The sequence below is a fragment of the Salvelinus sp. IW2-2015 genome, linkage group LG30 (assembly GCF_002910315.2).
Source record: "Salvelinus sp. IW2-2015 linkage group LG30, ASM291031v2, whole genome shotgun sequence".
Classification (NCBI taxonomy): Eukaryota; Metazoa; Chordata; class Actinopteri; order Salmoniformes; family Salmonidae; genus Salvelinus; species Salvelinus sp. IW2-2015.
The window spans coordinates 25,464,046-25,477,486 of NC_036869.1; the positions used below are offsets into that span (position 1 = coordinate 25,464,046).

Sequence of the window (13,441 nt, forward strand, 5' to 3'; positions counted from 1 at the left end):
GACTCCACCCGTAGCGGTAAGTTCTTAGTTGAGAGCCATACTCTCTGGCCGGGGTACAGGGTAGGACCGGGACGGCGACGTCTGTTGGCTTGTCGTTGGTACTGCTGTGAGGAATGCAGAAGATTAAGACGAGCCTTCTTCCACGTAAGCCGACAGCGTCTGATGAACCTCAAGGCTGAAGGCACTCTGACTTCTGCCTCCTGGTCCGGGAACAATAGAGGAGCATAGCCAAACTGACACTTGTGCGGGGATATACCAGTGGAGGAGGAGCACAAGGTGTTGTGCGCGTACTCGGCCCAAACAATGAAGGATGACCATGTGGACGGGTTGTTGGAGACCATACATCTGAGGGTGGTTTCCAGCTCTTGGTTCATCCTCTCGGTTTGGCCGTTGGACTCCGGATGGTACCCTGAAGATAGACTGGCCGTGGCCCTATGAGTTGGCAGAAGGCCTTCCAAAACCTTGAGGCGAACTGGGGACCTCTGTCGGAAACCATATCTTGCGGAATGCAAAGACTCGGAACACATGGTTAATCACCAACTCAGCCGTTTCCTTGGCAGAAGGTAATTTGGTCAAGGGAACAAACCTGGCCGCCTTAGAAAACCTGTCGATGATGACTAGGATAGTAGTATTACCATGGGACGGAGGAAGGCCAGTAATAAAGTCCAACGAGATATGGGACCAGGGTCGGTGGGGAATAGATAAAGGTGAAGGAGTCCTTGAGGGCGGAGGTGAGAAGATTTGCCCTGGCAGCACACGGGACAGGCCTTGACGAAAGTGGCAACGTCTTCTTTTATGGTGGGCCACCAGAACTTACCTGGATGAACTCCAAGGTGCGACCTATGCCCGGGTGACAGGTGAGGTGAGAGGAGTGCCCCCACAGCCTCTTGTCTTCACCCCTCTGAGACAGGACAGCTCCAACACCAACCTCTGATGCGTCTACCTCCACCACAAAAGGTTCATCCCGTCGGTAGTGTCAGGATGGGAGCAGAGAGGATGCGCTGCTTGAGTCCTTGGAAGGCCGTCTCAGCTTCTTTTCCCCACAGAAACCTTGTGTTGCCACCCTTGGTTAAAGCTGAGAGAGGGGCTGCCACCAAGCTGAAGTTCTTGATGAACTTGCGGTAAAAGTTAGTGAAGCCCAGGAAACGCTGAACTTCCTTAACAGACTTGGGGGTGGGCCAATCCGCTACCGCCCCTACCTTCCTGGGGTCCATCTGGACTCGACCGGGTTCCACTACAAATCCCAGGAATTGTACTCGAGAGGAATGGAATTCACACTTTTCCGGCTTAACGTACAAATGGCTGTCTAGGAGGCGTTTGAGCACTTGTCTGACATGCTTAGTGTGTTCTTGAAGGGAGCTCGAAAAGATGAGGATGTCATCCAAGTAAACAAACACGAAGATGTTAAGCATATCCCTAAGCACATCGTTTATGAGCGCCTTGGAACACAGCCGGGGCGTTGGTCAGGCCGAAGGGCATCACCAAGTATCGTAGTGACCAGTAGGCGTGTTGAAAGCGGTCTTCCACTCGTCACCGGGTTTGATCCGCACAAGATGGTATGCGTTCGCAGGTCAATCTTGACGCGCCTTTGGATGTGTGGCGTAGCCGTCTCGTGTTATATCTTTTTGGAAATATTAAATCCACTTGCTACTCACTACCCTGCTCTCTGCGCCTGACTCCTTTATCACCACTACTGGAATTGTGACAGAAGCCCGCACCAAAACATGGTGTCAGCAGGAGCAGCGACCACCCCTCTTCCATCGATGGAGGAGCGTGTCCTCCATCACACCGCCGTCCTCCATAGGATCGGTTCGGCGATGGACCTGATGATGGAGAGGATGGAGCGATGGGAGAGGAGTGGTCTCCCGACATCTACCCCAGCTCCTCCACAGACGACGCAACCCACTCCTTCCACGTCGTCGTCTGGTTCCGGCGCGTTGCGTCTCGCGCCCCCGAGGGAATACGATGGAGCGGCGGCTGGGTGCCAGGGGTTTTTGCTCCAGCTGGAGCTCTACCTGGCTACCGTTCATCCGACTCCCTCGGGAGAGGAGAGTGTTAGCCTCCTCATCTCCTGTCTGACGGGTAGAGCCCTGGAATGGGCCAACGCTGTATGGAACGGCCCAGACTCGGCTCGGGACCACTACCCAGAGTTCACCCGCCGCTTTCGGGCTGTATTTGACCACCCTCAGGAGGGCCGAGCGGTGGGTGAGCGACTGTTCCACCTCAGACAGGAGACGAGGAGTGCGCAAGACTTCGCCTTGGAGTTCCGGACCTTGGCTGCTGGAGTGGGGTGGAATGACAGGGCCCTGATGGACCACTACCGATGTAGCCTTCGGGAGGACGTCCGTCGGGAGCTAGCTTGTCGGGACACTACACTCTCCCTCGACGAGCTCATTGACATGTCGATACGACTGGACAACCTGCTAGCTGCCTGCGGGCGTTCAGAGGGGGTCCTGTCAGTTCCACCTCCCAGCCCTCCCGCTCCAACTCCGATGGAGTTGGGAGGAGCTGCATCTAGGGGGACCGGCGGAGGAGGCTCCTCCTGCACCTACTGCGGCCGGAGAGGACACTTCGGACCGGTGCTGGAGGAGTCAGTCAGGGAGTCGAGATGGCAGGCGGAACACTTCTCGGCCACCCCAGGTGAGTAGGCACCAAACTCACCCAGAGCTCCCTGTTGGTCACATGTTTTTGTTTATTTTCTTCCCTGCGTTTTTTCCCTCTCTCCAGCATAAGGCACTAGTCGATTCAGGCGCAGCTGGGAGTTTTATGGATCGCGGACTCGCCCGTAAGTTGGGTATTCCGTTAGTGCAGATAGACCCACCTTTCCCCGTGTTCTCTTTAGATAGCCGACCGTTAGGGTCAGGGCTGGTCAGGGAGGCCACGATACCGCTGGACATGGTAACGCAGGGGAATCATAGGGAGCGGATCAGTTTCTACCTTATTGATTCACCTGCGTTTCCAGTGGTGTTGGGGATTCCCTGGTTGGCTAGTCACAATCCCCTCATTTCCTGGAGACAGGGGGCTCTTCAGGGGTGGTCAGAGGAGTGTTCAGGTAGGTGTATAGGAGTTTCCATCGGTGCCACGTCGGTGGAGAGTCCAGACCAGGTTTCCACTGTGCGCATCCCCCCAGAATATGCCGATTTGGCAATCGCTTTTTGTAAAAAAAAGGCGTCCAAATTACCACCCCATCGCCGGGGGGATTGCGTGATAAACCTCCAGGAGAACGCTGCACTTCCCAGGAGTCACGTGTACCCATTGTCTCAGGAGCAGACGTTGGCTATGGAGACATATATCACGGARACTCTGAGACAGGGGTTCATTCGGCCCTCCATGTCACCTGTCTCCTCGAGTTTCTTTTTTGTGAAGAAAAAGGAGGGAGGACTGCGWCCGTGCATTGATTATCGAGKTCTAAATTCGATCACAGTGGGATTTAGTTATCCGCTACCTCTCATCGCTACGGCGGTGGAATCATTCCACGGAGCGCGTTTTTTCACAAAATTGGATCTCAGGAGCGCRTATAATCTGGTGCGTATTCGGGRGGGAGACSAGTGGAAAACAGCGTTTAGTACCACATCAGGCCATTATGAGTACCTCGTCATGCCGTATGGGTTAAAGAATGCTCCAGCCGTTTTTCAATCCTTTGTCGATGAGATTCTCAGGGACCTGCACGGGCAGGGTGTGGTGGTATACATTGATGACATCTTGATCTATTCTGCCACACGCGCCACGCATGTCTCCCTGGTGCGCAAGGTACTTGGGCGACTGCTGGAGCATGACCTATACGTCAAGGCTGAGAAATGTGTGTTCTCCAAATGAGCCGTTTCCTTCCTGGGTTATCGCATTTCCACCTCGGGGGTGGTGATGGAGTGTGACCGCGTTAACGCCGTGCGTAATTGGCCGACTCCGACCACGGTAAAGGAGGTGCAGCAGTTTTTAGGATTTGCCAATTACTACCGGAGGTTTATCCGGGGTTTTGGCCAAGTGGCGGCGCCTATTACCTCACTGCTGAAGGGGGGGCCGGTGCGTTTACGTTGGTCGGCCGAGGCAGATAGAGCTTTCAGCCAGCTGAAGGCTCTGTTTACTGACGCGCCCGTGTTGGCRCATCCGGACCCTTCGTTAGCATTCATAGTGGAGGTGGATGCGTCCGAGGCTGGGGTTGGAGCCGTGCTGTYACAGCGCTCKGGCAMGCCACCGAAGCTCCGCCCCTGCGCTTTCTTTTCTAAGAAGCTGGATCCGGCGGAGCGGAACTATGATGTGGGGGACCGGGAGTTGCTAGCTATGGTAAAAGCCCTGAAGGTGTGGAGACACTGGCTTGAGKGGGCTAAACACCCTTTCCTCATCTGGACTGACCACCGCAATCTGGAGTATATCCGGGCGGCGAGGAGACTGAATCCGCGTCAGGCTAGGTGGGCCATGTTCTTTACCCGATTTAGATTTACCATCTCTTATCGACCAGGKTCTCTYAACACTAAGGCCGAYGCGCTGTCCCGTCTCTATGACACTGAGGACCGGTCCATCGATCCRACTCCCATCCTTCCAGCTTCTAGGCTGGTGGCTCCGGTGGTATGGGAGGTGGACGCGGACATCGAGCGGGCGTTGCGGTTGGAACCTGCGCCCTCACAGTGTCCGACCGGCCTCAGGTACGTGCCGCTTGGTGTTCGTGATCAACTGATTCGGTGGGCTCACACACTTCCTTCTTCAGGTCATCCAGGGATTGCGAGGACGGTGCGCGGTCTTAGGGGTAAATACTGGTGGCCCACCTTAGCTAAGGATGTGAGGCTTTATGTCTCCTCCTGTTCGGTGTGCGCGCAGAGTAAGGCTCGTAGGCACCTGCCTAGAGGGAAGTTACAGCCCCTCCCTATTCCACAACGGCCCTGGTCTCATCTATCGGTGGACTTTCTGACTGATCTTCCCCCATCTCAGGGGAACACCACCATTCTGGTCGTTGTGGATCGGTTCTCTAAGTCCTGCCGTCTCCTCCCATTGGCTGGTCTCCCTACGGCCCTACAGACTGCGGAGGCTCTATTTACCCACGTCTTTTGGCACTACGGGGTGCCGGAGGATATCGTATCTGATCGAGGTCCCCAGTTCACGTCCCGTGTTTGGAGGGCGTTTATGGAGCGTCTGGGGGTCTCGGTCAGCCTTACCTCTGGGTATCACCCCGAAAGTAATGGGCAGGTGGAAAGARTAAACCAGGAAGTGGGTAGGTTTCTGAGGTCGTATTGCCAGGACCGGCCAGGAGAATGGGCGAGGTACGTCYCATGGGCGGAGTTGGCGCAGAACTCACTCCGTCACTCCTCCACGAACATATCGCCATTTCAATGCGTGCTRGGCTACCAGCCGGTCCTGGCTCCGTGGCATCAAAGTCAGACCGAAGCTCCTGCGGTGGAGGAGTGGGTACAGCRCTCTAGGGAGACCTGGCGGGCAGTCCAGGACTCTCTTCAGCAGGCCAGTGGACGGCAGAAGAAGAGCGCTGACCGCCACCGCAGTGAGGCCCCTGTGTTCGCACCAGGGGACAGGGTCTGGCTCTCGGCCYGAAACCTGCCCCTCCRCCTGCCCTGCCGGAAGCTGGGGCCGCAGTGTGTGGGGCCATTTAAAGTCCTGAGGAGGATAAACGAGGTGTGTTATAGATTGCAACTTCCCTCTTACTATCGTATTAACCCCTCGTTTCATGTGTCTCTCCTCAGGCCGGTGGTAGCTGGTCCCCTTCAGGAAGGTGAGGTGCCGGAGGTCCCTCCGCCCCCTCTTGACATCGAGGGGTCCCCGGCGTACACGGTACGAGCTATTCTGGACTCGAGACGCCGGGTGAGGGGCCTGCAGTACCTCGTGGACTGGGAGGGGTACGGTCCGGAGGAGAGGTGCTGGGTACCGGTGGGGGACATTTTGGATCCTTCCCTCTTGAGGAACTTTCACTGCCTCCACCCGGATCGCCCTGCTCCTCGCCCTCCGGGTCGCCCTCGAGGCCGGGGTCGGCGCGCTGCGGGAGCCGCGCGTCAGGGGGGGTACTGTTACGAATCCCGCCGAAGATGGTGCCTCTTCCCGTTCGGGCGGCGCTCGGCGGTCGTCGTCTCCGGCCTACTAGCTGCCACCGATCCCCTTTTCTGTTTCATTTAGTTTTGTCTGATTTGTTGCACCTGTTTTGTGTTTAGGTTTATTGTGGGCTATTTAAACCCAGTTGGCCCGCCGACTTTTGTGCGGGCTTGTTTTTCTGTTTGTGGTGTCTGTTCCCTGTGGATTTTTGTCCTGTTTGTTTTGGACTGTACTTGACGCGCCTTTGGATGTGTGGCGTAGCCGTCTCGTGTTATATCTTTTTGGAAATATTAAATCCACTTGCTACTCACTACCCTGCTCTCTGCGTCTGACTCCTTTATCACCACTACTGGAATTGTGACACATTTTGAGTTATTTCAAGGCATATTATCTTTATACTGTAGATGCCGTTGTCTAATAAGAAGAGGGCTGCACGGCACAGACAAAAGATTAACGCAGATCCAGTTGCTAGGGAGGATAGACTAGCCAGAAGAAAAGCAAGGTATTGTTTTCATGGTTTCATGCTAGTGTCAGCAACAGAATAGGATCAAATAGGATAGAAAGCTGGGTGGATAACGCTTAACCTGTTTGGGCTGCAGGGGCAGTATTGAGTAGCCGGATAAAAGGTGCCCATTTCAAACGGCCTCGTACTCAATTCTTGCTCGTACAATATGCATATTATTATTACTATTGGATAGAAAACACTCTCTAGTTTCTAAAACCATTTGAATTATATCTGTGAGTAAAACAGAACTCCTTTTGCAGCAAACTTCCTGACAGGAAGTGGAAAATCTGAAATCGATGCTCTCTTCTAGGGCCTGCCTATTAAAGTCCTTGATATTTATTCGTTTAGATGCACTTCATACGTCTTCCACTAGATGTCGACAAGCAGTGAGAGAAGAAATGGAGTGTGTAACTTGATCTGGGCTCGAATAAATGCTCTTTGTATGACGTGTCAAAAGTTTCCTGTTTTCTGGAGAGCGCGTCAAGGGACCTGGATTTGCCTTCTGATAAGCTGTCGTTATGGACGACTAATATCTCGGGCTTTGATTTTATTTGATACATGTGACAATATCATCGTAAAGTATGTTTTTTTCAATATAGTTTAATCAGATTATTGAAAAATTTTCGGGAGTTTTGCCGTGTTCCGTTCTCTGAGTTTGTTGACGATGGAGAGATTCGCGCCACTTGGCAAGTGTGCTTGCTAAATCGAGAGGGAAAAAGGCCGTTCTAAATCCAAACAACGATTGTTCCCGACAAAGGACCCCTTGTACAACATTCTGATGAAAGATCAGCAAAAGTAGGACCCATTTTATGATGCTATTTCATATATCTGTCGAACATGTTGTGCTAGTCGTTTGCGCCCAGCTTTTGGGTACTCTCTCGCTATACCTAAGCTGGATGTCGTAATGAAGTTATTTTTAGAATTCTAACACGGCGATTGCATTAAGAACTAGTGTATCTATCATTTCCTATACAACATGTATTTTTTAGTTATGTTTATGAATAGTTATTTGGTCAGAATATGTGTGTCAGAAAAAGTGTCAGAAAAATATCCGGACGTTGTGGGAAAAAGATGCTACGTTAGCACAACTTTAGCACAATGTATAACCACTGATTTCAGCTCTAAATATGCACATTTTCGAACAAAACATAAGTGTATGTATAACCTGATGTTATAGGACTGTCATCTGATGAAGCTTATCAAGGTTAGTTAAAAATTATATATCTTTTGCTGGTTTGTTACGATCGCTAACTTTTGCTACTGGGGAATGGCTTGTGTTTCTGGCTATTGTGGTAAGCTAATATAACGCTATATTGTGTTTTCGCTGTAAAACACTTAAGAAATCGGAAATATTTGCTGGATTCAMAAGATGCTTGTCTTTCATTTGCTGTACACTATGTATTTTTCAGAAATGTTTTATGATGAGTATTTAGGTATTTGACGTTGGTGTCTGTAATTATTCTGGCTGCTTTCGGTGCAATTTCTGATTGTAGCTGCAATRTAAACTATGATTTATACCTGAAATATGCACATTTTTCGAACAAAACATAGATTTATTGAATAACATGTTATAAGACTGTCATCTGATGAAGTTGTTTGTTGGTTAGTTTGGTTGGTTCTTGGTTAGTTAGGTTGGCTTTGTGCATGCTACMTGTGCTGTGAAAAATGTCTGTCCTTTTTTGTATTTGGTGGTGAGCTAACATAAATATACGTGCTGTTTTCGCTGTAAAACATTTWAAAAATCGGACATGTTGGCTGGATTCACAAGATGTGTACCTTTCATTTGCTGTATTGGACTTGTTAATGTGTGAAAGTTAAATATTTCAAAAAAATATATTTTGAATTTCGCGCCCTGCACTTGAAGTGGCTGTTGTCATATTGTGGCCAGCCTCGGGCTTGCAGCCCAAAGAAGTTTTAACATTAATTTTCACTATTACACTAGTTATTGTTTTATTGCACTGCAGTTAAGGTATAACTGATGGATTATATTAGTTAATATAATATTACACACACACACAAACAATTATGGATTAAAAATGGATTATGAATTATATTAGTTAACAGCTGCTTCACATTTGGAGCACTTTATGAAAAAACGAGACTGTTCAAGTTTGAATTGAAGTTTGATGGGCATTTTATGTAGCTATTTTGTGTAGATATCTTGAAATTGCATTTGTGTACCTGCATTGAATAGAAATGTACCAGTTAAGGTGTAACAATGTATAATTACATCATGTAATAATCGTGTAATAATGCAACGTAATGCAATGTAAAGTGTTGCCGCAGGCTCAAATTATAGTAAAGTGATTATTATTAACATTAGCAATGAAATAGTAACAAAACATGTTTGAGGGAGAAAGGGAGAGGGAGTTGATTTAACTTTTAAACTTTGATTAAGTGTTATCATTGTATAGCCTAAAATTATCTTATTTTTATTAACACTTAGTGTGACATTTTACTAGGGTACATTCATATGAATCACAATAAAAGTTAATTATTGGCTTTATTGTTGATTATAACTCAAATAAGGGCATAGGTGACACTCCAATTAACATAAAAAAAGTATTTTAGGGAATTGTAATTGCTGTTTTATTTTTTTGCTACTTTGAAAACCTTATACGTCTTTGAACCAGTAACCAAAAAAGTGTTAAACAAATCAAAATATATTTTATATTTGAGATTCTTCAAAGTAGCCACACTTGGCCTTGATGACAGCTTTGCACACTCTTGGCAATCCATTCAAATCATATTTTTATTCAATGTATATTTTATATTCCATAATTAATTAATCAATTAATTACATTTACATTTACATTTAAGTCATTTAGCAGACGCTCTTATCCAGAGCGACTTACAAATTGGTGCATTCACCTTATGACATCCAGTGGAACAGCCACTTTACAATAGTGCATCTAAATCTTTTAAGGGGGGGGTTAGAAGGATTACTTTATCCTATCCTAGGTATTCCTTAAAGAGGTGGGGTTTCAGGTGTCTCCGGAAGGTGGTGATTGACTCCGCTGTCCTGGCGTCGTGAGGGAGTTTGTTCCACCATTGGGGGGCCAGAGCAGCGAACAGTTTTGACTGGGCTGAGCGGGAATTAGACATTATAATAATGTTATGCCACTCCGCTACATTATGGTGATGCCCGTGTGAGGATGCTAAAGTCTGGTTCATTTCTCAGAGTACAGTGACGTTTTTGTTAACAAGAACATTTTAACGAGAACTCTTTCTCTCATGCCTTAGGCCGCCATGCATGACTTTCCTCCCCTCTCCCTCCCTTCTGTAAATTCTTTGGGCTGTTACAACTTCTTGCATTGTTGTTCATCTCTAGATGTGGGCATAATATATTATTTTGATAATGGAGACATTACTGGATGTTAAAGTTTAATGAATAGCATTAAGAAGTGTTTGAAGTTGTGTTTTTTAATGTTGTTTAGTGGGCTTTCTGCATGAAAAAGTTTGTTTATAAGGCCGAAACTTTCATTTCTTACTATTCCACATACTGGTGAGTCATCCTCATATGTTACATTACAAAGGCGCCTCATGGGAAGTAAAGGGCAATTGGATTTGAGTCAAAAGTATATTACATTACCCTAAAAACAGGTGCGTAATCTGCAATCTTTATTGTAAGAGCCATTGTGACATTAAAAATCCAATATTGGTGTTTGGCTTCCACTCATTGAGATCGAGGGGATCAACAAGCAAGGGGCGCTTTCCAGTTACCAACTACGCTGATATCCGGGCAGCAGAAGGGTTTTGGGCAGCTGTGGCTATTATTCGAGCCACGCTTTTATTGTTCAGGTCGAATGGACAGTGAGGGCGAGGCTAGGTGCTGAGGCTCCTTGCCTGATTGGCTGAAACATTCCGTGGTCCTGCTTAGCAGGAGGTGCACCTAGCCCCAGGGAGCAGAGTTCCTTTCATTAGGGAATTTAATATTGTTCCATTATTGATGGATAAATCCTTTTTACAACCGGGAAAGGTGGGTCATTGTTCAGGGCATAATGTTCCCTACATAAGGATACAAAACATGACCTGCTCTCTTTGAAAAAGAAGTTACTCACAAAGTTTAGAATACACAATATAATTTAGCATTTCTACAGCATACAATGATCATAGGGTCAGTACACTTCTTGCCTCCCAGCCTGGATCCTTATGTAATGATTTCTCCCAAAAAGCAAGGTTTTTCTGATTCCATTTGAATGGTCTGGATTCTGTCCTTTTAGAGCAGGGCAAACCATTTGGCGGGCCCCTGCTATTACTGCGTCACCCTGGCTTGGATATAACGTGTGAAGTGGATGTTCTGCCATGTAATGGCCCTCTGGAGTGTTATCTTGTAAAGGCATCAGCATACTTCAGTCAGCTTCACACGAACCATGAGCTTGCATACTCCCTTAAAAGACCTTCGCTTGAAAAACGAGAAAAAAGTGACAATAACACTGTTTGTCCATTTTGAGATGCCATAACCACCCTCAAAATAGTGATATCTCAAGAAATCTGTCATTAATTTGGACCTTTTTGCCAAGTAGATCTTAGTTGCGCAATTTTACACCTAAGATGTTTGGTGCAGTGTTTCTCAATGAAAAAATGTGCATGAAAACGAGTCATCTCTCGTTGAATGACAACAAAGACTTTATTGAAGAATCCCTACTGTTGACCAATCACCAACGAAGGTGCATAGACTATGGCTACCGACTTCGGTCAAAAATTGGTGTGACCGAATAGCCAAAAAGTCCAAAACAAACAATAACGTCACAAAATGTTATCATAATATATGCACAAACTCTTCCAAACTGTTTCGTCTGGGAAGCATACAGACGCCTTAACCAGAGTGCATTGGGGGGGAAAAGATTGGCTGGGTAGTGACGTCTTTTCATCTCTACCGTTGTAGATGTGTATTGGGTATGGTCTGCCAACTGCCAGGCATTTGGAATTGGCCTGGTTTTATTCAGCCGACTTCCCTACAGTAGCTCCTTTTTTCTAAGAGTGTACTAAGTAACTGAAATACCTATCTAAATACTAAGCCAAGTTAAGTGGAAATATCATGTTAAGGGGTGTTCCACTGAAAACCTAACAGAAAGGGTATACAGTAAATGGCCTAATAAATCAACATAAGAGTCAGAAAGACTTACGACAGGATAGCGGATAGGGAGAGCATCTCGGCTGTGAGGTAAGAGAGGTAGCCCAGGACGAAGATGAAGCCTGGCTCGATAATCTGGATGTTCTTGGTGCATCTGGTCAGGAGCGAGATCAGCAGAGCAAAGACGACACCAACCAGGGAGCCTCCAACCGCCACCACGAAGAATGAGACTACACAGAGCAGAGGAGGAAGAGAGGAAGGCGATAAAAGAGAGAGGAGGAGGAAGAAGAAGAGAGTCAGAAGGACATATAGGGGCAAACAGGGAACAAAGTAAGTAATTATTTCAGGAATACATCAAATGTTGGTTAGACCAGGGGTATGAAACCCTGTTCCTGGAGAGCCGCAGGTAATGTAGGACTTTTCCCCAACTAGATACCCCACCTGACCAACTGAGCTAATTTATCAGTTCAGTGATTGCCTAAATTGAACATACCTGGTCTTCCAGGTCATTAAATAAAAAAACGCTCTCCAGGACCAGGGTTGCCTACCCCTGGGTTAGACAGATTACATACTCTATTGCTTGTTGCATTACCCTTACAGTTTGCTTAAAGATGGCACAATAAGCTGTACCTATTGACTATCTGACAGGGCTCTATTTGTTGGCCTGAGAATCAAACACTGGCACCTTATTCCTTACAAAGCGCAGATGAGTGCACTATATAAGGAAGTTGGGAAAAATGTATGCACTCACTACTGTAAGTTGCTCTGCATAAGAGAGTCTCCTAAAATGACTAATTTTGACTAAATGACTATGTAAAATAATTGCAATATATAAGGAATAGGGTGCAATTTTGGACGTAGCCAAGGTGTGGCGCTCTTACTTACTTATGCCTTTGATGATCTCTACAGCGTCGATTTGTCCCCCTCCAAGCGACACAAATGCATCAAACACATTGAACAGCACCTGAGGGAGCATGGAAATAAAGATGACCGGTCACTGAGGAGTTGGGGAGGTTAAGCAACCAAATAAATTGAACATTACATGATTTAATGTGTGTCAATTAATTGAATCAATTGTGTAATATAATCCATTAGATTAAAATGGTATTCTTGGACCATTTGTATATGATTTATGTTATGTAGGCCTACAAACAGACAGCATTCTCTGAAGTAAAGCGTGTGACTGACCGGTGCAGTTTTGTCAACATGCCTTGTCTTGTGTATTGCCTTTGTACTTCATTTGTCGGGTTAAGGTTTCCAATGATGAATGTCATTACACGTGGATGTCCACATACTTCTTATTTAACACATTACAAAAAGTTAAGTAAATGTGTTTTGCAAAAAACTGTAGTATACACATTAGGTGTGTCCCAAATGGCACCCTATTCCTTACCAAGGGGCGTATTCAGACTTACCCTATGCACGTGTGTAACGAGGTTGGTGTGTGTGGCACCCTTGTGCGCACTGAATACATTTAATTAAATGCCAGAAAACACACCCACTGGGTGGCCTACCAATTTGATCAAGGAGTTTTTTGGTTCATTTGTCTAAAGCAATCCCTTTAAATACTGAATTTGTTTGGCACAACATTAGTATGTAGTTTATGGAGAAGGTGTTCAGAATGGAGATTAATGAAAGATGCATCTGCATATTTATCTCTGTTTCAAAACCCATGTGTAGATTTAAAAACACTTAGAGTGAAATATATATATATATATATATAATTTTTTATCAACCTTAGGCTGCATCATGGGACAAACACGGTTAGAGCGCCTTACGCACAAAAAAAAAAAGGCTGAATCAACATTGTTTCAATGTAATTTATCAAC

The 13,441-nt window shown here is 46.7% G+C and overlaps 1 protein-coding gene across 1 annotated transcript in view; it reads right to left on the reverse strand.

The window, feature by feature from the left end:
- Window positions 1–13,441, reverse strand: part of LOC111955107 (sodium/hydrogen exchanger 3) — a 78,750-nt gene that overhangs the window by 47,505 nt on the left and 17,804 nt on the right. Inside the window, exons 4-5 of the mRNA XM_023975187.2 lie at window positions 12,498–12,576; window positions 11,665–11,842 (exon numbers count right to left, since the gene is read on the reverse strand). Of these exons, the coding sequence (XP_023830955.1) occupies window positions 11,665–11,842; window positions 12,498–12,576 (257 nt within the window). The remainder of the gene's footprint in view (window positions 1–11,664; window positions 11,843–12,497; window positions 12,577–13,441) is intronic.